The 27,667-nt window shown below is 46.3% G+C and overlaps 1 protein-coding gene across 1 annotated transcript in view; it reads right to left on the bottom strand.

Moving 5' to 3' along the window:
• JPH3 (junctophilin 3) overlaps window positions 1-27,667 on the bottom strand; it is a 589,251-nt gene that overhangs the window by 38,702 nt on the left and 522,882 nt on the right. Inside the window, exon 4 of the mRNA XM_078669374.1 lies at window positions 12,050-12,972. Within this exon, the coding sequence (XP_078525500.1) occupies window positions 12,050-12,972 (923 nt within the window). The remainder of the gene's footprint in view (window positions 1-12,049; window positions 12,973-27,667) is intronic.

Genomic DNA, 27,667 nt, shown 5'->3' with positions numbered 1-27,667 from the left:
AACACGTCTTTCCCCAAGACTCAAGTGGCTTTTGAGTGTTGCTCTTCTAAACCTCTTCTTGCTTACATCTCTTTTCCAACTTTATCTCGTTGTGGGTCCTTTGTACCTCTCTTCACCTTCCAACCAGCTTGGGCAGCCCTTCCATGTACATCTGCTTACGACACCCCAAAAGGTATTGTTGGAGGAATTGAGAATTTAAAAGGGGAAGAAAAGAGATAACCTATGATGCATGTTTCAATGGAGGGGTGACCCTACACACTACATTTGTTTATCGCTCCATTTCATCCTAACTGCCCTACCTTCTCGAGTCCGCTATGCCTGTAAAGGCTCCCACATCTGGGACTATTTGTGTGGACATCTGGCAGCAACAGTTGAGATTCTTATGTTCCACGCTCAATTGAGCTTTGTTCAGGACAAGACACGTTTTAAGTTCTGGTGCCCGTTTGTATCCACTCCAAACCCTTACAAAAACGTAGGATTAATATTTAACTCCTTTTATAAGAGATCAGTAGCGTTGTAACTGATGGCTTATACTTTGTAAAAGTCATCAATAGAATCCTCAGATGCCTAAATCACACCCAGTAGATCGAAGGAATTCCAACCATACTTGTATACAGGAGGAATCCACTGATACCCAGGATGGTTCCAGGCATACTTGTGTGTATGGAAATCCATCTTTGAGCCAAGGTGCACCCTATGCATTTATTATTATTTATTTATTTATGTAGCTTATACAGCGCGCAGCTACCCCCGAAGGGGTGTCCCGGCGCTAGAACCAGAGCCTCAAGGGATAAGGGGAGGAAAAAGGTTATCAACAGGATAGGGATCACAATCCGGAGAACAGCCAGGTTTTTAATCTAGCACGGAAGATGGGTTCAGATGGGCAGAACCTGAGGTCGGTTGGGAGGCAGTTCCACAGTTTAGCAGTGATTACGCTGAACCCTCTGCCGCCCATTCTGGCGCGTTGAAAGCGAGGTGAAATCAGGAGGCGTAAGTTGTTAGATCTCAGTGATCTAACGGAATGGGATATTGACACTCGCTTTTTCAGATAGCTAGGTCCAAGGCCGTTGATAGCTCGGAAGGCGAGGGTGAGGATCTTGAACTGGATGCGGCTAGCAATGGGAAGCCAGTGGAGCTCTTTGCGATAAGCGGCAACTGACTGACGGTAGGGGATATTTCCGATCAGTCTAGCCGCCGCGTTCTGAACGATCTGGAGCCGATCGATCAGATATTGAGGAGCGCCAGCGTATAGGCTGTTGGCGTAGTCCAGGTGAGAAGTGATGAGGGCCTGGGTGACTGTTCGGCGGGCGTCCAAGGGGAGGTAGGGAAGGATCTTCTTAATCATGCGCAGCTTCATGAAGCAGGCAGAGTTGACCTTATTGACTTGTGCTTTGCATGAGAGAGAGTCGTCGAACTGGTAGCCCAGGTTGCGTACTGAATGGACAGGGGTCGGGTGCGGGGTCAAGAGCTGTGGGCCACCACAGGGAGGGGGGAATAGGATTTTTCTGGTTGAAAAACAGGACTTCTGTTTTATCAGCATTAAGACTTAGGTGATTGTTAGTCATCCAGACACAGATGTTGTCTAGACATTGGCGGAAGTTGGCAAACGTGGAGTCTGAATGGTCTCTAAAGGAAAATATCAGCTGAGTGTCATCAGCGTAAGAGACCACTCTGACTCCACAAGACTCCACCATGTCGGCCAAGGGTGCAAGATACACGTTAAAAAACAGAGGGCTGAGGGCGGAACCCTGCGGAACACCACACAGCAGGGGTTTGCCCTCTGATTTAAAAGGCCTAAGCATCACCCTCTGACTTCTGCCAGTGAGGAAGGATTCAATCCAGGTGAGGGCGGTGCCACCCATTCCGACCTGCTTGAGACGGTTTAGAAGGATTTTGTGGGAGACCGTATCGAAAGCGGCGGACAGGTCGAGGAGGACTAGCATGGCCTCCTCGCCCCTATCTACACACTCACGAATAGTCTCAGCCACTTCCAAAAGAGCCGTCTCAGTGCTGAAACCTGCTCTAAATCCGGATTGTGAGTCGTGTAACAGAGAGTTGTCCTCCAAATACTCTGTTAGTTGCAGTTGCACGGCCTTTTCCAGGATTTTTGCGGGTTTGGGGAGGAGGGAAATGGGACGGTAGTTAGCGAATTTAGTAGGGTCGGCATCGGGCTTTTTTAGGATGGGGACCACCAGTGCTTCCTTCCACGTAGTTGGGAAGATGCCATGATGGAGGGAGGCATTCCAGATGGAGAGAAAGGAGTTGGCTAGTGAGGGGGCCAGATCACCCATGATTTTGGCAGGGATAGGGTCGGAGGGGGCACCAGATCTGCATTGGGTGAATAGCCTGAGTGCGGTCTCAAGAGTCAGCTCGTTATAGGACTGCAGGGAGGCGGATTCCGGAGCCCTTATATGGGGGAGCGGGGGGGATACCACAGAAGGGAATGAGGCACGTAGTTTATTTATTTTTTCAAGGAAATAGTCCGAGAGTCCATCGCATAGTGCCTGGCTAGAGGAGTTCTGCGTGGCCCTAGCGGGGGGGTTAATGAAGTCTTTGACAATGTTGAAAAGGATTTTTTAGGAGTTTTTGGCGTTGGCAATTTGTAATGAGAAGTAGTCTCTCATAGTGGTTTTTTTTTGTTTAAGAAAATTTTTCAGAGCGGTTTTGTAAATAACTTTGGCTTCAGGGTCGTAGTTCTGCCGCCACTTGCGTTCAAGTGTTTTGCATCTGCTTTTTTCCTCACGGAGGGTAGTAGAGAACCAAGGGGCAGAGGGGCGGGATCTGGCGGAGGAGATGGATTTGAGGGGGGCGATGGAATCGATGGCCTGGAGCAGTGCAGAATTAAGTCTGGCAACATTTCCATCAATGTCACTGGAGAGAGGGTCCGGTTGAAAGTGGAATAATGGGTCAAAAGTGGCAGAGGTGACTTTATGCCATTTTCTCCCCGGCTCTTTCCTGGGGACCGTAAGGGCGGGTTTCGAATTTAGCGCAAGGTTGAAAGGGATAAGATAATGGTCAGACCAGGTGAGAGGGAGGGAAGGGAGGACTGTGATGTTAGAGAAGTTAGCAAAGATTAGATCAAGGGTATGCCCAGCGATGTGTGTAGGGCCTTTGACTAATTGTAGTAAGTTCAGACTCTGCATAGTTTCTAACAGGTTGTTAGCTTTCGAGCAGAGAGAGTTGTCCACGTGGAGGTTGAAGTCTCCTAGCGCCACAAAGTATTGGTGTTTGAGGGAGAGATCAGCCAACAGGTGGGTAAGTGCAGTTAGTGAGAGAGTGGAGGCGGTAGGAGGGTTGTAAACTAGTGTACCCGCCAATATAACTGCAGCGGTGTCCGAGACAGTGAAGTACATAGCTTCAATCGTCCCAATGTTTGTCAATTTGGTAATAGACAAATGAAGGTGGGATTTGAGGATGATGGCTAGACCGCCTCCTGATTTGCCCCCTGCACGATTAATGCCCTTTAAGGTGTAGCCTGGCGGGGTGGCAAGGTGGATATCAGGGGTGGAGGAATCTGTGAGCCAAGACTCGGTAAGGAATAAGATGTCCCAAGCGTCGGAGATAATTGACATCCAAATCTCGTTGGCATGGCGGGGCAAAGACCGGCAGTTAACCAGGCCTGCTTTCAGCGTCAGGGGGTGGGACTGGCGGTTAGGCAGGTTAGGGCAGGGAGAGGAGCGAAGGCTCCAAGGCGGGAGCGTACAATTACATTGAGGGCAGTTAAAAGAGGCATCCTCCAAGTGATCAGGACTACATCGTGTAGTGGAAGGGCAGGTTGTGAGTTTTAAAAGGAGAAGTTGGGATTTGGTCCAGCACGTGCGGTCAGAGACAGCCGGATGGGCAGGGGGACTGGCCCTAGGCACGGGCCAGGCGTGGACGGGCGCAGACGGGCTTGCCTTAGGCGCGCCGCTGCGCCCGTCCGCTGCGCGTACGGAAGTGACACATACTTTTATGCAGGTGAGGGGCGTAGCCTCCAAGGGGGCGTAGCCTGATCGCACGCCGGCAATGGCGCCGTGTTAGTTTAGAGAGACCCGCTGTCAGCGCTGGGGCAACTGTGCGGTGAATTTACAGGAGTGAGTCCTGTGCAGCCAGGTGAGAAATGCTTTTAAAATCAGCAAAATATCATACAGTGACACACAAAGATTAAAACAAATTGTCTCTATCTCCCGGCTTTTCGCCTCAGGAGGTTCAGGGTTCTGGCAGGCAGCGCTCTTGATTCAGCTTAAGTACCTGCTCGGAAGGGGGCGTGGCCTCCAAGGGGGCGTGGCCTCCAAGGGGGCGTGGCCTGATCGCACGCCGGCAATGGCGCCGTGTTAGTTTAGAGAGACCCGCTGTCAGCGCTGGGGCAACTGTGCGGTGAATTTACAGGAGTGAGTCCTGTGCAGCCAGGTGAGAAATGCTTTTAAAATCAGCAAAATATCATACAGTGACACACAAAGATTAAAACAAATTGTCTCTATCTCCCGGCTTTTTGCCTCAGGAGGTTCAGGGTTCTGGCAGGCAGCGCTCTAGATTCAGCTTAAGTACCTGCTCGGAAGGGGGCGTGGCCTCCAAGGGGGCGTGGCCTGATCGCACGCCGGCAATGGCGCCGTGTTAGTTTAGAGAGACCCGCTGTCAGCGCTGGGGCAACTGTGCGGTGAATTTACAGGAGTGAGTCCTGTGCAGCCAGGTGAGAAATGCTTTTAAAATCAGCAAAATATCATACAGTGACACACAAAGATTAAAACAAATTGTCTCTATCTCCCGGCTTTTCGCCTCAGGAGGTTCAGGGTTCTGGCAGGCAGCGCTCTAGATTCAGCTTAAGTACCTGCTCGGAAGGGGGCGTGGCCTCCAAGGGGGCGTGGCCTGATCGCACGCCGGCAATGGCGCCGTGTTAGTTTAGAGAGACCCGCTGTCAGCGCTGGGGCAACTGTGCGGTGAATTTACAGGAGTGAGTCCTGTGCAGCCAGGTGAGAAATGCTTTTAAAATCAGCAAAATATCATACAGTGACACACAAAGATTAAAACAAATTGTCTCTATCTCCCGGCTTTTCGCCTCAGAAGGTTCAGGGTTCTGGCAGGCAGCGCTCTAGATTCAGCTTAAGTACCTGCTCGGAAGGGGGCGTGGCCTCCAAGGGGGCGTGGCCTGATCGCACGCCGGCAATGGCGCCGTGTTAGTTTAGAGAGACCCGCTGTCAGCGCTGGAGCAACTGTGCGGTGAATTTACAGGAGTGAGTCCTGTGCAGCCAGGTGAGAAATGCTTTTAAAATCAGCAAAATATCATACAGTGACACACAAAGATTAAAACAAATTGTCTCTATCTCCCGGCTTTTCGCCTTAGGAGGTTCAGGGTTCTGGCAGGCAGCGCTCTAGATTCAGCTTAAGTACCTGCTCGGAAGGGGGCGTGGCCTCCAAGGGGGCGTGGCCTGATCGCACGCCGGCAATGGCGCCGTGTTAGTTTAGAGAGACCCGCTGTCAGCGCTGGGGCAACTGTGCGGTGAATTTACAGGAGTGAGTCCTGTGCAGCCAGGTGAGAAATGCTTTTAAAATCAGCAAAATATCATACAGTGACACACAAAGATTAAAACAAATTGTCTCTATCTCCCGGCTTTTCGCCTCAGGAGGTTCAGGGTTCTGGCAGGCAGCGCTCTAGATTCAGCTTAAGTACCTGCTCGGAAGGGGGCGTGGCCTCCAAGGGGGCGTGGCCTGATCGCACGCCGGCAATGGCGCCGTGTTAGTTTAGAGAGACCCGCTGTCAGCGCTGGAGCAACTGTGCGGTGAATTTTGATATGTTGCCTCTAGATAGCTGCTGATTTTGATATCTGGGCAGTTTGGGTTGCCTAACTAGCTCTAACTGCACGTGCTACAGAACAGAATATTATAACATAGACTAGAACAGAACAAAGATGTATAAAGTGCAAACACACTATGGGTATCCATTAGCTAGGGGCAGTGAACCATACAAAATAATATTTCTAGGCCTCCGGCAGAGAAAAGAGACAATTTTTTAGGACCATCTGTAAATACATATTAATTCTGAAAAACGTTTTGGCGATTGATTGACATTTGATATTTGTTATAAGTGAGCAGTAAAATTTGCACAAACTGCACAACCTGCTTTAAAGTCAGACCCAGAATTTGACCCTGCGTCTGAAGATTCCAGCTTTCACATATGGTGCAAACCCCGCTATATGAGCGGTGAAACGCACATGTACCCATCTAGTGATGGCCTAGCCATACAAAGTGAAACTGAACAGATTTAACATGGTGTATATGAGCTGCCACTGTGTCTCGTAAGTTAGGTACAGCCGCATTGTGTGTAAACCAGAAAGGTGCACAATTGCACATATGAACTGTATCATTAGCTTTAGTGAGGCGTAACAAGTGAGGCAGCATACTTTTTAACATACCTACTTTTTAACATACCTACTTTATTTTCAATTCTCTAGTCAATTAGTCAACATGGCATTACATGTTTTATTTTATGTGTGGCAAAGGTGACTTTTATTAGGTTGTCTTTTTTCCTTCCTTAACACCTTCCATGCTGATGACGAGCTGAGCTCGTCATGTAACGCGGTAATTTTTAAAATGCCGCATACCGCGGGAAAAGTGGCCGCACGCATGCGGTTAAAGAAAACATTTTTACCTGGTGGTCTTAATCCCTTTCCTGCAGCTAAGCCCCAGTGATTCAGTTAAATAATTTCCACTCACTTCCCGCCAGAGGTGCTCCACTGATCAAAGCTTTTCTCAAATAAAGCCTTCTTGCTTTCCAGCCTGCTTCTGTTTGACAATAACCTAAATGTTCTGACACTGATCAAAGCTTGTCCTACACAAAGGCTTTCCTGCTTGTCACCCCCTTCCGTTTGGACATCTAACAGTCAGAAGAATTTCCTGACACATTTCTTCCTTGGTGAGCCGAGGCCTCTTTGACTCAGGAAGAAGTTTCCCCATGTGCGGAAAGCATACGTGCCTAGAAAAGAGGGTTTCTGCTAGCTGCTTAGAGGATAGAGTGAGTTGGCTTTGAAAGGTGTTAGAAGTGGAAGAGATGGGAACCTTATCTGTGCTTAGTTTTACCATTTTGAAAAACTGTTTATTATCATTGTATCTTTCACTACGGGCTGGGTTAGGGCAGGGCGGACTGGGTTTACGGGGGAGGAGTGGTTTGACCACTCCAAGTGGGCATGACTGCTTGGCCCGGCCAAACTGTCACGCACACTTTGCATCGTCTCCACTTGGCTGCATTACACAGCTTAGTGAGGAACATGCAAGCCTCCCAGTCACCGTCTAAGTGCCGAACTACGGCGCTAAGACCAATCACTACGTTGTGATTGGCTTAGGGGAGGGAGCCTGGGAGTTTCCTTCCACTACGGAATGGAAGCAGAGAAGGTGCTGAAGGAACGGAAGGGGCAAGACGGTCGACCAGCAAAAGGTAAGCCGATTTTTTGTTGTTGGACTTCTCGCTTCCGCTTACTCCTCCTCCCCCACCATCCCCGTCCCCTGCCAGCCCCTGCCACTGAAAGCAATTGTGCGCCTATGTTTTTTCCAAAAGGTAATCCTTGGAAGCAGCAACTCAGTCACAATGATGGGAAAGAAAAGAGGCAAATGTGTGGGAATTTTGACATGATTCCCCAAGAGAAATTTACCATCACTGTAATATAAACCTAATTGAAAAAAATACTACTATTACTCTTAAGGAAGACAGATGCTTGGGACTGAGAAGGAGCGAGACATCCTATGTTTAAGGATTCCTATCTGCATGATGATGGATGGAGATATCTGAATCCTGCTTCAGCTTGAGTCTCTGGACTTGCCAGGCATTTCTTAGGACCAAGGAAGCTGACCCATTGCAGGCCTACAAGGCTTTAAAGAGTTCAGAATATAGACTGGGGAAGGCTGCCTGCTGTGGAGTGTATGTTTTGAGGACAACAATTTGGAAGATCCAAGGAGCAGAAAAAAATGAATTTGCCTGCAAGGCAAGAAAACCAGCAAGACAATTGATGGCTGGATATTTAGAAGTGGTCCAGTTTGGAAAGTGGGGTTGTTTTTTTAATTTGCCCCTGTAGCCTACTATCCAGGAATCTTTCAGACCACCAGAGAAAACGCTAAAGAACATGAAGTTCAGGGCAAATTCTTTCATCAGCTGCCGAAACTGTGTTTTTTAAAGGACTGCATTTTCACGAAAATTATAATCTTTTCAATTGAGGGTAACTGCTATGTTTCAAGTATAACAACTAACAAACTGATTCACTTGATGTGTTATTTTGAGTGACAATGCCTGCCTTTGATTAAAAAAATGCAAAAAGAACAATTAATGGACAGAATGTAGAACAATTCATACGTTCACCCCAGGCCTGGCAGTTTGGGCTGGACTGTTCCCATGAGGCACAGGGTCAAGACTGATTTGCATATGTCTGGGTCCAAACTGGGTGGTGAAGTGAGCTAAAGAATGATGATGGATTCAATCCAGAACTGTGACCTGGGGTGACTATCTGAAAAGTTTCAGCTCTCCGTCCATCATCTCCTTCTGTTTGCTTTGCTCGCCCTAAGTTGGCAGGGTATGCCCAGACGTAGGTCACTTGCTCACTTAGCCACTGGATTCAAGCTAACCTGGCTGATGAGGGGTGTTACCCCAAAACCGGTCTCGGGATGCTTGTTTCTGGTCCAGGGAAATCCTGGCTTGGTAGTTCGGGCTGGCCTGTTCTCGTGAGGCACAGTGTCAAGACTGATTTGCATATAGCTGTGTCCAAACAGGGGTGGCGAAATGAGCTAAAGAAGGATGATGGATTTAACCGAGATCTGCGATTCTGGGCGAGTGTCTGAATAGTTTCAGCACTCCGTCCATCGTCTCCTTGTGTTTGCTTTGATTAAAAAAAGGTATTCCAATAGATCCCCTGTCACTACCTTAGATGTGCTTTATTTTTTTATTGTAATCATTACATTTTATTTAATTAAATTAGTTTAGGAAGTTTCCTTTTTTAATTATCTGATTTTGTACATGTCATGCAAGTTTGTTTTCACTAAGTTGAAAAACCACAGAACACAGCATTCCTGGTTCCACTACACCCAAATGCGTATGATCGTGTAACACCATTCACCACCCTTTGTACTGGTTGAGGGTTTCTCAAATTGTGCAATTTAAATTGATATACATTGTGCATAATGCTATTCATGATCGAGGCCACAAAAGTCTGTCACAGATTTGTGCTTTACACACAAGCTAGACAACTGAATTCATTGGAGATTAGGCTGTAAGTGATCGCGAGAATTCGAAAATTTAGATTGGCACCATGTTTTCGCCATCCAGGCAGATCACTTATGGAACTCTCAGCCCTAGGTCCAGGATTCACAGTATATTATTTGACTTTCAGGCACATAAAGAAAAGGCATCTATTTTGAATTTGTTAGACAACTCAGTACACTGACGGCTGTCAATTGTGGTGTAACGACCAGAGCTGCCGTCTTTGGAGCTAGGGAACCATGTTTGAGTCTCGGCGTCGGCTCAGCATCCTGTGATTCTGGGCAAATCTCTTAATCTCCATGTGCCTACCAAAAAATGTATGTGTCCTCGTATAATGTACCTGGTGCTCATGGAAAGTGCTCCAATACCTTCGGGTCGAGTTCAAACTATATAAAAACGGAAGAATTTTTTTTACTAATTTTCAGTAATGTAGAATCACTGTTTTAGGGATGCAGCTGTTCCATGAGCACCAAATTGCACTTTGGGGCACATTTCACACTTTAGCTATAACTGTTGACAAAGAAAGAATAACATCCAGAGTCAAATCAGACATCAACCTTTCTTACCAATTTCACTAGCTTATAAAATTGACATCTCACAAGAATTCTATTCTGGCATGCAACAATCTGCCACTAAGCACAACACCGAAGTAAGCATCCTTGTTAATAGAATAAGGAGCATGTGCTCTAGAGTTGTTACTGAAAGATTAGTGCTCTGTTGTCGACGTAATTTTCAAGTTTGGAGGAAATGGAGAGGAGCTGCACAAATGTACTGTCATTGGGTTCCTGCCTTTTTCTCCGCTCAGCACCACTTACTAACATCCCCTATATTACCAAGAGATCCAGTCGTAATTCTGGGAGATGGCTTGGTAAATCCCCACATCCTCAGATAATATTGGAGATGTCTCCAGCAGCTTTTGTTGACAGAACTGTTTGCAAATTCTGATCAGTGGAAACAGTGTTGCGTCTGATCCTTCATGGGCCCACCTAAATATGGCGGTAATGGGCTGCAGACTATAGCATTACCGGCAGACCCTTAAATTCCGAATTTACTGTGCAAGTTCTTAATCAGAGCTAGTGACTGTGAAAGGGGTAGTTTCAGTGCATGTTTTTGTATCTTGAAAACATGTCGGGTGGAGGAGAATTCTTCCCTAAAAGTTGGCGATGATCCAGCAGTGGCCCCTGCCATGAAGTCCTTTCACAGCCTTCCGATTCCTCTGGGGCACAGGACAGCATACCTCACTCACATTTAAAAGTACCGGTGGGCAGGATGGACTGTGCTATGGGAAGTCAGTGATTAAGAAACGTTATGGACAATTCCCTCCTCCTGCTAAAATGAGGAGGTTTGGGAGAGAGATAATTAAAAATAATATCACACGGTCTTTTTATCACTGAAATCTGCATTGTTTTTAGACACTGCACTGCAAACAGAAAATGGGATTTTCTATTACAGTGAGATACTACCAGAGTTTATAAACAAGAGACCTTACTTTGAAAAGAAAACTCAGGGCCTGATTCACAAGGTAAATTGACACTTATATGTAAGTTCACGATTGTTTGCTTTTCACAAAGGGATTTATGAGTAGTAAGTTTACGAATGTGGAGTCGCCGCACATAAAAAGACCGATCAGTTACTGTAATTGGGTCAGCTAACTTGGCATCCAAGATCTACACTTAGGATACAGCTCTGATTCTGTTCTAATGTAAGCTTTCTAGACAAAAACAGCAGGGTGAGGAGGTGAAAGGAAAAAGGAGTAAGGAGTACGTAAGGAATGATGGAATGAAGGAAGGTAAAGAGAAAAAGCAAGACAAGAACGAGAATGGAAAAGAAAGAAGAATAAGAGAAAGAAAAAAACAGAAGAGAAAGAAGGAAATTGAGGAAGGAAGAAAGTAAGGAACCAAGTAATGGAGGGCAGGATGAAGTAAGATGTAAAGGATGGCCAAAGAGAAGAAAGAAAGAAAGGAAGCTAGATGGAAGAAAGATGGACACAGAGATTGACAGCGCAGTAAAAAAAGGAGAAAGCAAAAAAGAAAGAGAAATAAAATGAAGACAGTAATAAAGAGTGAGCAAGACAGAATAAGAGAACAGCATAATGCAACTATATGAGTGATGGGGTAAACAGCAGTAAAAGGACTGACTATGTGAGGGCAGACAATAAGAAATAAGGGAGGGAAAGAAATGATGGTAAGAGAACATGTGCTTCTTCATAATATGTTGTGCAGTGTTTGTCTAAATGCCCAAAGACAAAGGGGGTCATTTAGGCTTTGGTGGGCTGTCCTGGCACGTACTATGATGCCCTGGTGAGCTTCAGCCTGCCATATTTAGAGCTCTGCACCTGCCTGTGGAGATCTATCTCTGTGCCTTCAGAGGTTGCTGTTGTCATGGGCTGCACCACTTGCTCTTGAAGCATGAATGAGGCACACTAAAAGGAGGGACCAGTGTAGGCCCTTGAAAGGAGGGCAACAGTTTGTTTCATGGCACTTTGTAGACCTGCCGAGTGTCCAAGGGGTGATAAAACAAACTATAACTGTGACCTATTGTTAATTAGAGAGCAGAGTCCTGTGAGTGTCTGATGAGGAGTGAAGGGGAAAAGCAGGAGAGGGTTGAGAGGCAGGAAAAAGGGTGTCAAACAGAGGTACAGAGACAGAGAATACGGTTCACGTGTAAACATATGAAAATGATGTCCATAGACATGTGTTAATTCCCATTGAATGATAGAGCACAAGGTCAGTGGTAATGACTGCTGTGCTAGAGTTGACATGCGCATTATGAACTGAAAGTGACTTAAGTGTAGCCCATGTGGATAGATTAACAATCTGCTATCTCACTTACTGTATTAGATTTGTTCTCCACCTTGTTTTCCTCATCTGATTCTAGTGCAACAGGTAAGGACTTCTGTGGCGGCGAGAGGGTTAAATCCCGCCTAAGCAGACGAGGCTCAGCCTTGTCCCCCAGCCTCAGGTTCTCCAGTTTTTGCACGGTGGGCTCCGAGGATGGCGCTGTCCGGAAGCTGTCCTTACCCGGGGGCTTGGTCTTCAGTCTGTGCACCCCGTAGACATGCTCCTCTTGGTGCGTCTCCTCAACTGTGGCCCGGTGGCCCACTTTGCTGCAGTGCCTTTTTTGGGTGTGAATCTCTTGCATATAAGAATCCATTCGCTTGAGCGGCTTCATCTCCATCTCATAGTTGCTCAGCTTCTCCTCGTCCACCTCGAGGAGTTTGGTGCTGGCTGAGCTGTGGTTGTGGGACCTGTGAGTAGTCCATGAGACCGTGACGGGGGAGTCTGTCCAGCCCTCGCGGGGCTTGTGGTTGGAGGCCATATGCTTGTGGCTGGATACCCGGGCCCTTATATCCTCGGGCATGGAGTAAGAACCGGACATGCTGCTATGTAGGATGCCGACTCTGGTTCCTCCTATCACACCTGTACGTTCCTCATTCCAGCTGCTGGGTCTCAAGTAGTCCCCGCCTCTTCCTTCCAGAAGCATTTGGATGTCCCCACCCCTGTCCTCATCTACTGAGACCTGTCGCGAAAAGTGGGCAGTCTTGTTTCTGACCTTAGGGGGTGGTTGTGTGGGAGGAGGAGTAGACGTGGGGCTGGCTGGGAGGCTCTGCAGAGGGCTGTCATCAGGTGAACCATCAGATGGGGTGGTCCCTTTACGGTAGAGCTCTGGACTTTCTTGCTGTGGTGGCGATCCTGCAGAGATAACCTCGATGTCCTCGCTGGACGCCTGACGTGTTGGCCTCTGGCACTCAAGCCCTGCAAAAAGAAATAGAACACACGTTTTAGATGCTGTTACTGTTCTCAAAGGTTCCCTCTTTGCTTACACCATGCCTGTCATTGAATAAGAGGTCTGACTAATTGAAAAGCATTGTAGACCGGTAAGTACCATAGAAACGCAGAAAAGGGTTGTCTGGGTCAATTGATCTGTCCATTTGGTTATTATTCCAGACAACTGTTCTATATTTTTACTAAGCAGAGATTTTTCAGATGTTGTTCCAAAGTCCTTTCTTACCCCCACCCAATGTCCACTGGTAGGATATCATTATCTCCCATGTAATATGTGTATGTTGATTCCTTTCAATACTTTGTCTACGTAAAACACTAACTTCCTTAAATGTGTTTAGATGTTAGATTTTTAAACCTGACCTCATAAGACTTGCCTATTGAACTTTAATACTTCACCTACCATTGTGTACATTTCCTGGAGATGCCTGTGTTATAAATGCTTTACTCTCCACTTGGCCGCATTGATCCTTAAAACATAAAATTGCTGGATTTGGATTGTACTCCAAAGAAATCACTTCAACTCCCATTAGATGGTCTTATCAGTGCACCACTATCGAGCACCTTCAGCACGACTGTTAATACGTAGGGACCTGATGGACCCGCAGAGGTGCCTAGGTAAGAAGTGTGCAAAACTATCATTCCACCAGTGTAATCAGGTTGGTAGAATTTTGAAGTTTCATACTTTTTATGTTTCAAATTACACCTCTAGTAAAATTCTCCCAGGTTTGTGGGAAAAGAAACCGAAAATAGTTTGGAATGTTTTTGCAGAAAAATATTGTGATGCTTTCAATCAAATATTTTGCTGGAAATAAAAAAACGACAAATGTGAAATGTAAAAAACAATTCTTTCTAGGGGTTTTCCTTTCCATATTTACATTTATCTGATGTTTTCTTATGTTATTTGTTTCTTTTTTTAGTTTTATAAACTTATTTTCTATTCATCACCGCCAAGTTTTCTCTGGTGGTTACGAATAAATAAAAAAAGACATTAGACTGCCCTCCCCATATAGGGTGTGTGGTGTGATGCCTTTACTCCGACAGCCAGCACTTCATCAGGCAGTCAGAGTAAGGTTTCATTGAGGTAGCCGAATGGGGCAGGGCCGACAGAAATCTGACTGTCTGCCTGAATTAATAGGACAGCCAAACTGAGAGTTTGGAAGACAGGATAATCCGTTATTTTTGTGATAGATTATCCTGTCCGCAAAACTCTGAATCAAGCCCGAGGTCTTAGGTTAAGAAACAAAATCCAGACGGCTAATTAATAAATTGAGCATACACATTGAAGGTTTTATTTACAAGGAAATGACGCAGCGCGTCACCGCAAGCCATTTAGCTGCGCCAATGTTGCATCATTTTCAAAGTAAAGGGATACGTTGTATTTACAACAATAATACGACGCATCTCTGTGCATTACCCTACGCCAGCTGCACAATTTGCTGCCTTGTGACACCGCAGGCACCCTTGCATCATTGTGCAAGGGTGCCTGAGCTGCGGGATGATTGTTTTTGTGCAGGAAGGGACACATTAATTAATGGCATTTTTCTTTTTCTATGCGTGCGGCAGAATGCAGCATGCATAGAAAGAGGAAGAATGAGGAGAAATAAGGATATTTCTCCTCGTTGCGCCTCCCTAAGGCCACCCCTGGGGTGGCGTTAGAATGTGATACATTCCCAGGTTTAGGATTCCTCGTAAATCTGGGAATGCTTCAGATTCCGTGGGTGTTGCATGGAAACAGGCACTGCAACACTCATGGAACGCCCCTTTTCACACAGTGTTCTGCGTGAAAAGGGCACATATTTACAATACAAATAATTTGGTAACTGTTATAGCAAGAGCGCACAGCGTGTAAGGGAAATGGTAATGTCCACAGTAAATTAGGTGCTCCAGACAAAAGTAGGTCGGTTACCACGACCTGTAGATAAGCTCGCAGAAGCTTAAACAAAACCAAAAGGATTTATCGAGCACTCAAAGTCCAATCAAATAGTCAGTCTTATATTATCTTGCAAAGACAAAAGGTTTTATTCTCGAATCATTCCAATTATCGTCTTCATTGGATACATCCTTTACATCCTTCAGAATAGTACAATCTTCATACTACATGTAGCCACGCAATCTTGCAGCCAACACGTGTTTCGTCCGGTCAATGTGTGACCTAATGACTTCCTCAGGGCTGCAACCCAAACATAATGCAATAGTGCCAGATTATTAAAATTATAATCGTAAAATGTTGACATTTAAGGCATAATTACAACTGATACGGGAGAACATCCCAAACCTTAAAAGGTGCTCAATAGTATCAATATGCAAATCAGGAAGGGCCAGCCACCAAGCGAAGAACGAGCTAGAGGCACCGAGGTATAGTGAGATCTAAATAAATTACAAGTTTGAGACAATGTCACCCTTAATAAAGTCAGAGGGTACAAGAGAGAAACATTATAATTAAATTGTGTCAAAGACGAACATGCTGAGGGGTATCATACCTAATTTCTTCACGTGTGGATTTATGGAGTATCTGTTCCTAATATATCCTATGCGATGCTACACAAAGTAAAGGGTCAAAATTATCACAACGGTATTTATTTACATCGTAATATACTAATTGTTCTCAAAGATCTACTCGTTTCCTCTTACCCAGTATCCAGGAGACTTCACGTAGTTTCTGAAGTCTGCCCTGCTCTCAAAATACCAGGTGTCCGAGTTCGTCACCTGCAAAGCGAGATGCCATATTAGCGTGTATCGCAAACTATCAGGGTTGATACAAGCTAATGTAAATATTTAGCAGTTAAAATATGCGGCATCTTACCTCAGCATGTTCGTCTTTGACACAATTTAATTATAATGTTTCTCTCTTGTACCCTCTGACTTTATTAAGGGTGACATTGTCTCAAACTTGTAATTTATTTAGATCTCACTATACCTCGGTGCCTCTAGCTCGTTCTTCGCTTGGTGGCTGGCCCTTCCTGATTTGCATATTGATACTATTGAGCACCTTTTAAGGTTTGGGATGTTCTCCCGTATCAGTTGTAATTATGCCTTAAATGTCAACATTTTACGATTATAATTTTAATAATCTGGCACTATTGCATTATGTTTGGGTTGCAGCCCTGAGGAAGTCATTAGGTCACACATTGACCGGACGAAACACGTGTTGGCTGCAAGATTGCGTGGCTACGTGTAGTATGAAGATTGTACTATTCTGAAGGATGTAAAGGATGTATCCAATGAAGACGATAATTGGAATGATTCGAGAATAAAACCTTTTGTCTTTGCAAGATAATATAAGACTGACTATTTGATTGGACTTTGAGTGCTCGATAAATCCTTTTGGCACATATTTACAACCCCATGAAAATCACGCACAGTGGCTTTGTGTAGCCTTGTAAATATGCTATGGCACATTGCGCCAGCGGAACGCCAAAAAAGAGGCCCTTGGGTGGCCCAAAAGTGCCGCTAGGCCCACGTAAATGAGGCCTTGAGTAGTTAAAATGTTGTTGAAATTTAGGTCTATGGCTAGAAAACTGCATGTCTTTGACAGACTCAGGAAATCCTTTGAGTTCAGTCTTTTGCTGTGAGCTGTTTATCAATGATGCTAGGTTCTACAGAATATGATGCAAAGACTCCTGTGAGCTATGAGATGTCTGCCTTATGTTTGAGCTTCACCATGGCCCTGGATCCAAGATAGTACAAAGAGGAGGTTTCTAATACAGTACAGGTAGAATAGAACTTCCAATAGTTTCATAAGGAGCCCAAACATCTACCACCCTAAAGTGAATTCTGATTCCCAAACAATAAACTTGATCACAAAAAGAAACAGGTCCCAAAGAGAATGCTTCAATGACCAAGTGATGCGGCCACTAGGGAGCCAATGGTTGATGACAGGAGGCACCAAGCACATTTTAAGGGAAAGACGACTGGCCTCTGATATTAACCCCTTCCCTGCGGGGCTAATTTCCCCACGGTGCAGGGGGGTCGGGGGGGGGGGGGGTAAGCGCGGCGCCGCGGTTCTCGTGATGAGACCAGGCCGTCATGAGTCACGGTGGAGCTGTGCTCATGACGTCCTGGTCTCATCACGACCCCACCCACTCATTAATTCTCCCGCACAGGCGGGGAATTAACCAGGTGTGGGCGGAGCGGCGGCATTATGACGAGACCAGGCCGTCATGAGCACAGCTCAACTGTGACTCATGACGGCCTGGTCTCATCATGAGCACACAAGGGGTGAATGTCCCAACACATGCACTACTGGTGCATGGAATGAGCTTAGCGCTAAAAGTAAGTTCCAAACGTTACTGGCTTGTATCTTGCAAAAGGTTGTCTCAGCTGTATTTATTTAATTGCAGGAGCAACCACTGGAACAGGGACACCTCCTGAAAAGGCACCCACTAGATCCACTGGTTCTCACTGGCGAGATGTGAAAATGGTATTTGGGGTTAGGGTTCTTCCACACCTTTGCTTGCATACCATATGCTGTAGAAAGACTGTTCAATTGGATCTGGAATGAGGGTGACAGGCCTTATCCAGGCAACTCAAGCCAAAGGACCTAGGGCCAGATATAGGTAGCCCAATACCGGTCGGTAACAGCCGAAATTACCGAATTTCGGCCGTTACCGACCGGTATTAGGCTATTGAGATGTAGGTGGCAACATTTCAGAATCTGTAATTTACCGAATCGGTAATTTAAGAAATCGGTAAATTACCGATCCCTTAAAATACCGAATCGGTAAATTACTGAATCTGAAATGTAGGGAGCACTCAAATTAGTGCATTGCATGGTTAAGGATTCGGTATTTACCACCAAATAAAAGTTGGTGGTAAATATCGAAAACCTTTGAAAAAGCAAATTTGTGCTTTTTCAAAAGTGCCATGTGGCAGACATACATGTCCTTAGGGCATGTTTGTGTGCCACATGTGCACCCATGCACTATTCAGGGATGCAACAGGGTGTCAATGGGACACCCTGCCACCCTTGAATGTGTTTCCCCATTACCGAATCGATATTTACCGTGTCGGTAATTCCCATTCTGGGCCTCCAGGCCCATAGGAATGAATGGGAATTACCGATTCGGTATTTACCGAATCGGTAATTAGCGAATATTACCGATTCGGTAAACTTTACCGAATACTTTCCTACATACCATTTACCGATTCTGAAATACCGAATCGGTAAACTTCGGTATTTTAGAATCGGTAAATGGAACTTACCTACATCTGGCCCCTAGTGTGGTAAAAGAACACCCTGGCATCCTGTTTAGCCTAGATAGGAAAGTGACGTGGGGTTCCACCAAAAAGGATGGGACTAAACTTTGTACAAACTAACATATGCATTTGTTTACGGGCCTACACCGGCGAAACCGATGTTTCCAGATGCCTGTAGAGATTGGATTAGATGAGCGGGGCTCTGGCACCTCATTGCTAGTCCATTGCAGATACTTACACTTCAGTGGTCCTGCACTTCGGCTGGACCTCGTTAGCGTTTGCTCCTGAGATAGCCAGGGCAGTCCAGATCCAGTTGTTTCAATAGGGCACATGTCGTCTCCCACTACTACCCCGTTTGTAGCCTTCGCTGTAATTAGCAACATGGATTACCCTGATAAGATGCCTTATTCGATCTGAGCTGCAGAGGTACTATTGTGTCCACAGCAATTCTAGTGGGCAGCTTGGGGAACAGGATGTGGGGGTGGAATTCTAATAGAGTGGGTTTTGGATGGCTCCAGGGCAATTGAGAAGGTATGCCACCTCCAAAAATCATAATTCCAGTGAACAGTATAGATAGAGCCACTAGAATTATGCGGCAGGGGAGGGCCAAATTATGCGGCAGCGGTGAGTAAATTATGCAACAAGAAAAAAATTATGCAACATAATGAGGCACATTTTGTAATAGTATTACTTTATTATTTTGTCATTTTGACACTATTAACACCGTTTTGGCATTGGTTGCACCTCATTATTACCAGTTTAATTACCAAATACAACAAAAAGCAACAGAAAGGTGACCAGTCAACTTTCGCAAAGAGCCTTCCACTGAGCATCTCCACACGTGGAGAAGCGTGTCTCAATGGTTAGAGTGGCAGACCCTGATGCAGAGGTCCGGCCCGGGACCAGGGTTCAATTCCCGCCTCGGCGGCTCTTGGACTCAATCTCCCCAGACCTGATAATGGGACTCTGGGCAATAGCTTGCTTAATCTCCACAACGGCCCCAGCAGCGCTTGGATGCCTGGCTTCCACTTGGGGGTGCCCAGGAGTGGACATCTCACAGGAAAGCCAGGAAGGGTTCCACAGCGGTATGAATACAGCGCTACGAGACCTCTGGGTAGAAGTGCGCTATATAAAATACAAACACAAACACACGTCACTGCATTTTTTGTAACTTTTGAACTGTTTTAACTAGAAACGAAATATTTTTTGTTAACATTTGCAGAGTATGCAGCAGATGCTGGATTGTGGAGCAAATGCGTAAAATCCATAGTTATGCGAAAAATGCTGCAGCCACACAATTGCATGATTCCAGTGGCCCTCCGTATAGGGCACATATTTGTGGGTTTTCCAGGATGGATGGCACTAAATAGCCAATGCAGTGTGGAAGGCAGAAGACATGGTTCAGACTTCCTGAACAAGATCTCACCCTTTTCCTCACAAAAGAAGCCCACAAATGGATACTGAGATGCAAACTTCAGAACGGATAGCATACACCTCCATCGAACTTACGTGCCGTTGCGGAGCAGATATGAGGATAGAAATCCCCTGGCAGCCTAAACAGTTTAAACGATCTCTTTGATTTCTGTCAGGCAGGCCCGGACTGGCCGTTGCGGGCACCGGGCAATCCCCCGGTGCGCCGCTAGGGTGGGGGCCGGTTTTGGGCCCTGGGGGCCGTTTTTGTTACAGGGCCGTTTTTGCAGCATAGCTGCAAAATCGGCCCTGTAACAAAAACGGCCGAAAACCGGCCTCGCAAAGAGCTCGGTCGCACCCCCAGGGGCCCGGCCGAGCACTTTGCCAGGGCCGGTTTTCGTTCTCAGTCCGGCCCTGCTGTCAGGTCCCTAGGCTGAATGTGTATCGCAGCTACAGATCAGACAAGGGTGAAACTTGTAGTACATGGTCTCCAAGAAGAGAGAGAGTGAGAGAGAGAGAGAGAGAGAGAGAGAGAGAGGAAGAGGAAGAGGAAGGAGAAGACAAATTCAGATGGACTACTAAAGTACGAATGATGGTGAGAAAGGACATATTGCTCCCTGATGTCAGCAGTGGAAGAATACACTCATCCAAGCAAAAATAAGGGCGAAAACTAAGGGGCAGATTTACAATAACTGGCGCATCCCTGCATATCAGCAGGGATGCGCCAGTTATTGTGCGCCATGCCTCCGCCACCATGGATGCGCCGCATTTTCAATGCGGCGCACCATGGGGCAAAAACGGCACAGATGCATGACGCATCTGTGCCATAAAAGCGCCGCATTATTGGAGTTGTGTCGCAAATTAATAAAACGAATTTCGTAGCGCGCGCTGCATCGCACTACGAAATTAGTTTTATTAATTAAATTGTTTACTTACCTCCAAATATCCATGTGCCGGTTTTTATCAGCCCCCACCCAGCCCATCCCCTGCCCCGCCTCTCTGCCCCACCGCAACTCCCTCCACGGGCCACGGCTGAAGCCAGCTGACCAACCCGACATGCACGATGCAGGAGCAGCTGTAATCCTGCAAACGCAGGATTCTGCCCCGCCTGTGCCCTCACTTGAAAGCGACAATACCACCCTGTGGCTACAACAAAGGGTGCCGCTAGGATGTAAATCATATTACCATTCTGTACCCTAGCCTCGCAACCCTAAAAAACATTACACCACTGGCTTTTGTAGACAGGCAGGCTTGTTTTCGATCTCAAATCCCGCCTGTCACTTGGTTTTTCAATTCCTAGGACTGGTGCCCGTTTTTTGTTTATGGACTAATTTTTGCACTGTATATAATTGCAATTCATTTGGACTACTATATATGTTATTGGTTTTTTTGGTGTGTTAAACCACTTTTGTTTGATTCATTGTTGCAAATTTGTAAATGTGTACATTTGTAGATACTGTATATATGAACCTTTTGATATGACAGTGGTTCTGTTTGTGTCTGTTTTTCAAAAAATTTGTTGACAAATGTATAAAAAAGAAAAATAAATTTGTTTGGAATATTAATCCAGTGGTCACATGGTACAGATTGACTGTGTGTCTGGGGAATTGTTTTGCGAATAATCCTGTCCAGCCATTTTGTTCTGTTTTTCCTCACTTGAAAAAAGGCATGGCAATAAAATGTCATTGCCATGCCATTTTTTTTATTTGTGTGTGCTTGCAGCACTCGCACTTGGTGGGGCGACGCTCCTCCGCTCTTCAAGAGGAGCCGGCCGTCCTGCCAAGTGATGTCTAATCTTCTGAGCCAAAGAAAAGCCAGAGAAGAAGCGCTTGTCTAAAGGAATCTGTTGAGATTCCCAAAATGATTTCGACTTTGTGCTGTGCATCAGGGCCGGACTGGGAACCCAAACCGGCCCTGGCAAAGTGCTCGGCCGGCCCCCCTCCCCACTCGGGGGGGTTGGTGGTGCCGCCGAGCGCTTTGTTAGCGGCCCTGTAACAAAATCGGCCCCCACCCTTGCGGTGCACCGGGGGATTGCCCGGTGCCCGCTATAGCCAGTCCGGGCCTGCTGTGCATAAAGGGGCAGATTTATGAAGGCCTTGCGCCGCCGGTGCATCATTTTTAACATGGGAAAACGTGACGCACCGGCGGCGCAAGGCCTTCATAAATCTGCCCCAAAGTCTCTAGTCTTCCTCCTAAGGCTGAAGCACAACCCTCGAGCCCACTGGAAGGAGGGCTATGGTGGGATGTAGAAGTAAGTCCAACCGTCTTTGGTTGTAACTCTGTAACAAAGGCCAGAGAAGTTTAAACAAGTACCAGAATTTAGCATAACACTTGACGGGTCTTCTTATTAAGCTATGACATCATAAGTGAAAAAAGTGTACAACTGGTGAGACTAAGAAGCACCAGCAAAAACCTGTTCACAAAAGTGTTCAACACCCTCACACAACAAAAAGTGCAGTAAAGGCCACGCAGGAGTTATATCAGCCTCTTAATAAATATTGGAGCCACCATCGACCCTGGGCCTTGTGCTGAGCTGCAGGAAAATAAAACCCTGGATTTATTTGAGCCGATAAATAAAACATTTGAGAGGAAATATCAATAATTCGATACACCTTTGTTTCTTCTTTATTCTTTTTTCCGAAGCTTGTTTCTTTGATACATTAAAATAAAAGCAAAATCAAATATATCACGCAAGTTTCAACACAATCCCTCTTCACAAAAAATAATTAGCTAAAACCTTAAATCCTTTAAAATGCAGATACAATTATCCTAGCAATAGATAAAAAAAGCACCAGAGATGAGTAAGTTTAATTTATATTTCCAAATATTTTTATCACGTTTTCTCAAAAGTAGGATTTGTATCACTGCCGTGATTGGTCACTCCATCCATAGGTGCTGATGCTCCCATTTACTCATCCAATTCCCCAGACTGTATTTTCTTGAGAGTTCTCTATTGTTTTAAAAGGATTGTCTTGATCAAACCTACATCTTTTTTAATACATTATGGCCACATATATCTTCTGCTTTCCTGTGGCAGTTCAATAAACACCACTATATGTTTCCTGAATGTAAAGTAGTATAAAGTAATCATAATGTATCCACTGAGGACTTCACCATCACCATCCATGGATCTTTTCATGCAGAAAAGCGCATGTGTGGGGGAAAGTGGACCCCTTGCCGCAGTCTCATCCCATTGGTTAATAGTGACTGCTTTAAGCGACCGCACCCTCTAAGGGCCACAATATGAAAAAAAGCATAAATGATGGTGAATGCACCGGGCAGACATGTCCATGTTCATTTTAGATAGGGGAAAGTATGTTCAACAATAATTTCTCAATTACTTCACTGTAATTTCCAAGTCTAATCTATCATCCCACTTAAACCAGGGGTTCTCACAGTAATTCATGCCTCTAGCATTTACAGCTTCGTCGTGGCTGGACACTTTCCACCAAAAAATGGTCCATTCAGTCAGTGGATTTTCTTTCAACTGTTCAGCAAACTACACATCGGGAGCGCCTAAGGTTTTGGGTGAATCATAAAGCATTCACTCGCTTCCGGTGAGTTAGAATGCTTAAAAATAGCACTGTGTGTTTAGCAATGTTCTAATTAACACCTGGGTCTATTTTTCGGGTGCTACATTTTAGTGCTGCTTTCACGAGTCTTTTACGTAAAGCATGAAACCACGGTATCCATTTCATGTGATAAATTGTAGTGCTGCACTTCACAAGTCTTTTAGTTAAAGTACGATTTGGAATTGACTACACTGTTGAATTCCGTCCCATCCCCTCGCCACAATGTGGCCTTTGGCAGCCAACAAAGTGCAAGGTAGCACTGGCGTAACGAAAAGTGTGGGGGCCTCCCTGCACGGTACTTAGGGGGGCCCCCTCCGGGCTCAATCAGGAGCTCTCTCGGCCAGAGTTCAGTGCCGAGGTGGCTCCTTGGAGCTAAGGGGCCCCCCGCACCGCGTGGGCTGCGTGGGCCTGTGTTACGCCCCTGCAAGGTAGTTAGGCCTGGGCGGTAAATTCCGTTTCGCTTGCGGAATTTGGGTAATTTTGCGTTGCACGGAGAACGCGAAATTGCCCAAAATTCTGCGTTCCGCGACTTCGCGAAATTGTTTGCTTGTTCACGTTCTCAAAGTGCGTGCTCGTGAGATATTTCCCCCAAGCACGCAAATATTGATTGCTAACAGGAAAAAAGCATCGCGAACAAGCAATTCTGCGTGTTCACGGAATTTCTGCGTGCTCGCGGAGATTTGTACCGTTTCGTTGAGATTTGCGTAACGCAATTCCGCAAATTCCGCCCACCCCTAAAGGTAGTCCATGCTAAATGTAATTTGATAACATAAGTGGCAAGTCAGTGATTACGTGCATAACCATGTAAACACGGCACAATTTGGTGAAAAGGCCATGTGACGATTGGTGCGCTGAGGCGCACAGAGGGGTAGGTACCCCTTGCACCTCAGAGGCTACAGAGGCCAAACTTACACTCCCATCAGCCCATTGCATCAACTGAGGGCAGGAGGCAACAACAGCAGCATAGTATATTTGTCTCCAGGCTTGCAAAAGTGCAAAGTTCTCACCACAATGAAGGTTGTACTCACAGCTTATTCATTGGTCCCCCAGACTTGTCATAGGATGTCCATGCTGCAGTCAGAGATGGTGTAACATTTTTACACAGCATCAAACCGATTAACATAAAGCGGGGTGGATTTGCCAGGCCACCTCACTTGGCCACCAACTTGACCGTCACACCTTTCTCTCTGAATCAATTTCATCCCAAATTGGAGGTGTGTAGGACACATGGAAGGAGAGGCTCCAGGTATTACAACTCCAAGAGACAACTGTGAATAACTTACAAGTACCTCTGGGGCCTCCTTCCCCAGTCTTGTGGAGTTATTTCAAAACAAACCCAACTTGACAGGGTGGCAGTCGCATAAAGCTATGAACCAAACTCAGGGGTATATTATCAACAACTAGCGATAATTTTTGTCTCTAACTTGTTTAGAGACAAAAATTATCGCCGCACATCGGCGATTTTTATCGCAGATAAACCTTGCTATTAGCAAGGTTTATCGCAAATGCGATAAAAAACGCCCGCAATGCATCAATATCGCTGAAAAGTCAGCGATATTCATGCATTATCGAGCAAATGCTCTTAGCCATGTTATCCACCTCCCATTGGATAACATGGCTAAGAACTGCTCAGGGCAGGTGTTAGCTTTTGGAGATATTCGCCCTTAGCGCAAATATCTCCAAAAGTTGGTAATAGGAGATAGCGATGTTAGCGACTGTTTCCAGTCGCTAACATCTTGGCACGCCCACTTTGCATATCATTAGTGATAAATATCACTGACATGCAAAGTGGGGCCCATGATGGTCGCTATCTCCTATTAGCTGTCGCTAACTGGTGTTAGCGACAGCTTGGTAATAGGGAGATAATTTTATCTCCGCTTTCTTGGCTTTTAAAGCCAAAAAAGCGGAGATAAAACCCCTTGATAATATACCCCTCAGTCCCATGTAGAAGACCAGAGGTGACACAACCTAGCCGAAAACTTCTCAGATCTATTCCCAAATAACATCAGCTAAAAGGGCATGTAGAACAGCCGTGGCCCTCAGCAGCCGCAGTCCCAGCGGGTAACAGCGGTAGGGAGGTGGGGCCGGGTAAGGGGGGATTTCGATGGACGATGCAGAGGGAAAGTTAAATAAATACTTAATTTACCCTCGGCATCATCCCTCGTAATCAATCCTCCCTAACCCGGCCCCACCCCTCTTACGTTGACGGACCGCAGCTGGTCCTCAGGCAGAAACCAAAGACACCACAGTTAGGCATGAGCCAGAATGTAAGCGAGAGATATATTCAAGAAAGTAGCAGAGCAACTATTACTCAAGAGCAGCAAGAAGAACCTACCCAGCAATTTATTTTATTTTATTATTTTTATAGAGCCTGTCATATGCGCAAAAGCGTCTTGGGGCTAGCGTCTGCACAGAGGAGGTCACCATCAATATGAGAGAAATACAGGTGCATGGAACATTGCAGTAGCCAAGTTTTGAGCTTTGAGGAATGGCTATAGAATCAAGAAGGAAAAGAGGGCCTTGGAGAAGAAGAGTTTATCAATCCGTCCAAGGCATTCCACGATCTCAGTGCAATCCCACTGAAATAAAGTAAGACGTCACATCCCCAGCTCCCCTACGCTTTCCATGTTTCTACCCTTCGCCACCAAGCTCCTCCGATGTTCTTTGCGCCCACTGGCTCCCTGTTGCATTGCTGACTTCCATCCCCACGCATCTCCGTTGTTTGCTCACCCATCCCTGTCACCTTCTGTTTTTTTCTTACAAGAATATTTTTCTTGTTTGGAGGACCCGGCAGCTTCAGTTTTTTCTACCACACTGCTCCTTTTTAGGTCTCGCCTAGGCAGCGCATGCGCTGAATGCGCTTTCACATACAGACATGTAGTATCTAGGGTATGGGCTTCAAAAACACCCATGTTTTTCATTGGTTCCTCTTACAGTCCTTTAGAAATTCTGGCCTGACATAGGTGAATACACTTATGAGTCCCTCCTTTTGTTTCGCCCTGGAGACTGACCCTGCTACACAAATCCTTTCACCATGGCCCGTATGTTTTCCTTCAGAGCACTACTTTGTCTTTTGCTCTCTCCTAGCTGCTGCTTCCATTTCACTTACTCTCCTGTGCCTCCCAGATCAACACCTCCTGCCCCTTGCAGCTTGTTTGTATTCAGCTCTTCTTCACCCCTTCTCACACATCCTTCCTGAAAGATCTAAGTCAGGGTGCACATTTGTGATACAGCCTGCACTGTGAGCTAAATTACCTTGATGCGTTTCAAATTGGCACACAAAATACTGTATCACATTTAGCTTTGGTGCCTGTAAACATCTGCAGCTCTCTCACTCCCCTGTTTTAAATTAGACACCAAACACTGGCAGCCCCTCCCTACCCCCACCCTTTGGAATCTTATTCCCTGTCTTCTTCTGTCAGGAGTAAAATGTCACTTAGACTGGGACTCTGTCCTGGCGCGTGCTTCAAACAAAAGATGTGCGTCAGTGACAGGCTTTCACTTTGCTAAAGTTTGTCTAAAGGTAAGCTACATTCACACTATAGTGTTTTACAAATACATGCAACAAATGTTTAACCTTTTACTTCAAATGGACTACGGTTTGGCTATGCAATTACTACAAAGTGTATTTATAAAAAGGCAAGCTAACTAGTTTTTGTCAGTCACAAAGGGAGTGTGTAAACAATTATCTTTTAAAACATTCAACGTTAAAAACTCTCAATGTTCATTTATCTTAAACTAGCAGCCCGTCCCGACGTTGTCCGGGAGCAACAGGCTTCCCCGCCCCCCGCCCGCCCCGACATTGTCCAGCAGCCCGGCCCCCGCCCGGCCCGTTCCCCGCCTGCCCCGACCCCCGCCTGCCTCGACCCCCGCCTGCCCCGACATGGGTCCCCTTACCTCAGCCGCCGCTTCTCCCGCCTGTCCGCTACTGATATACTGCTTTAAATATGTCTGTTCGTCTTTGCAGAGGTGTACAGCTGATCAATCCGTTCTACAGAGTGTACATTGGCTGGGAAAACTTACATCATAGCTAATATTTTTGGCCTAGAGGTGTGTTAATGATTGCTGTTTCACCATAAAAACACGGGATCATTCTCTTTTCTCCTGCAGCCCGGGCCCCCGCCCAGCCTGCCCCCCGCCTGCCCCGACATGGGTCCCCTTACCTCAGCCGCCGCTCCTCCCGCCTGTCCGCTGCTCGCACCGCCGCTGGCCTGTCCGCTGCTCCTCACGTCAGCGCTCCTCCCCGTGCCATATCTGCCGCTCCCTTACCTCAGCCGCCGCTCCTCCAGCCTGTCCGCTGCTTGCACCGCCGCTGGCCTGTCCGCTGCTCCTCACGTCACCGCTCCTCCCCCGCGCCATGTCCGCCGCTCCTCGTCGCGCTCCTGGACGCCGCTACTCCCCGCGCTCCTGACGTGAGCACGCACGTCGCGGCTGGTGCTACTTCGGAGGGACTACTTTTTTTTTTACTGTAAATTTTTTAAATTAAG

Source organism: Lissotriton helveticus, chromosome 12, assembly GCF_964261635.1.
Source record: "Lissotriton helveticus chromosome 12, aLisHel1.1, whole genome shotgun sequence".
NCBI lineage: Eukaryota > Metazoa > Chordata > Amphibia > Caudata > Salamandridae > Lissotriton > Lissotriton helveticus.
This window is presented reverse-complemented; position numbering and strand designations above follow the sequence as displayed.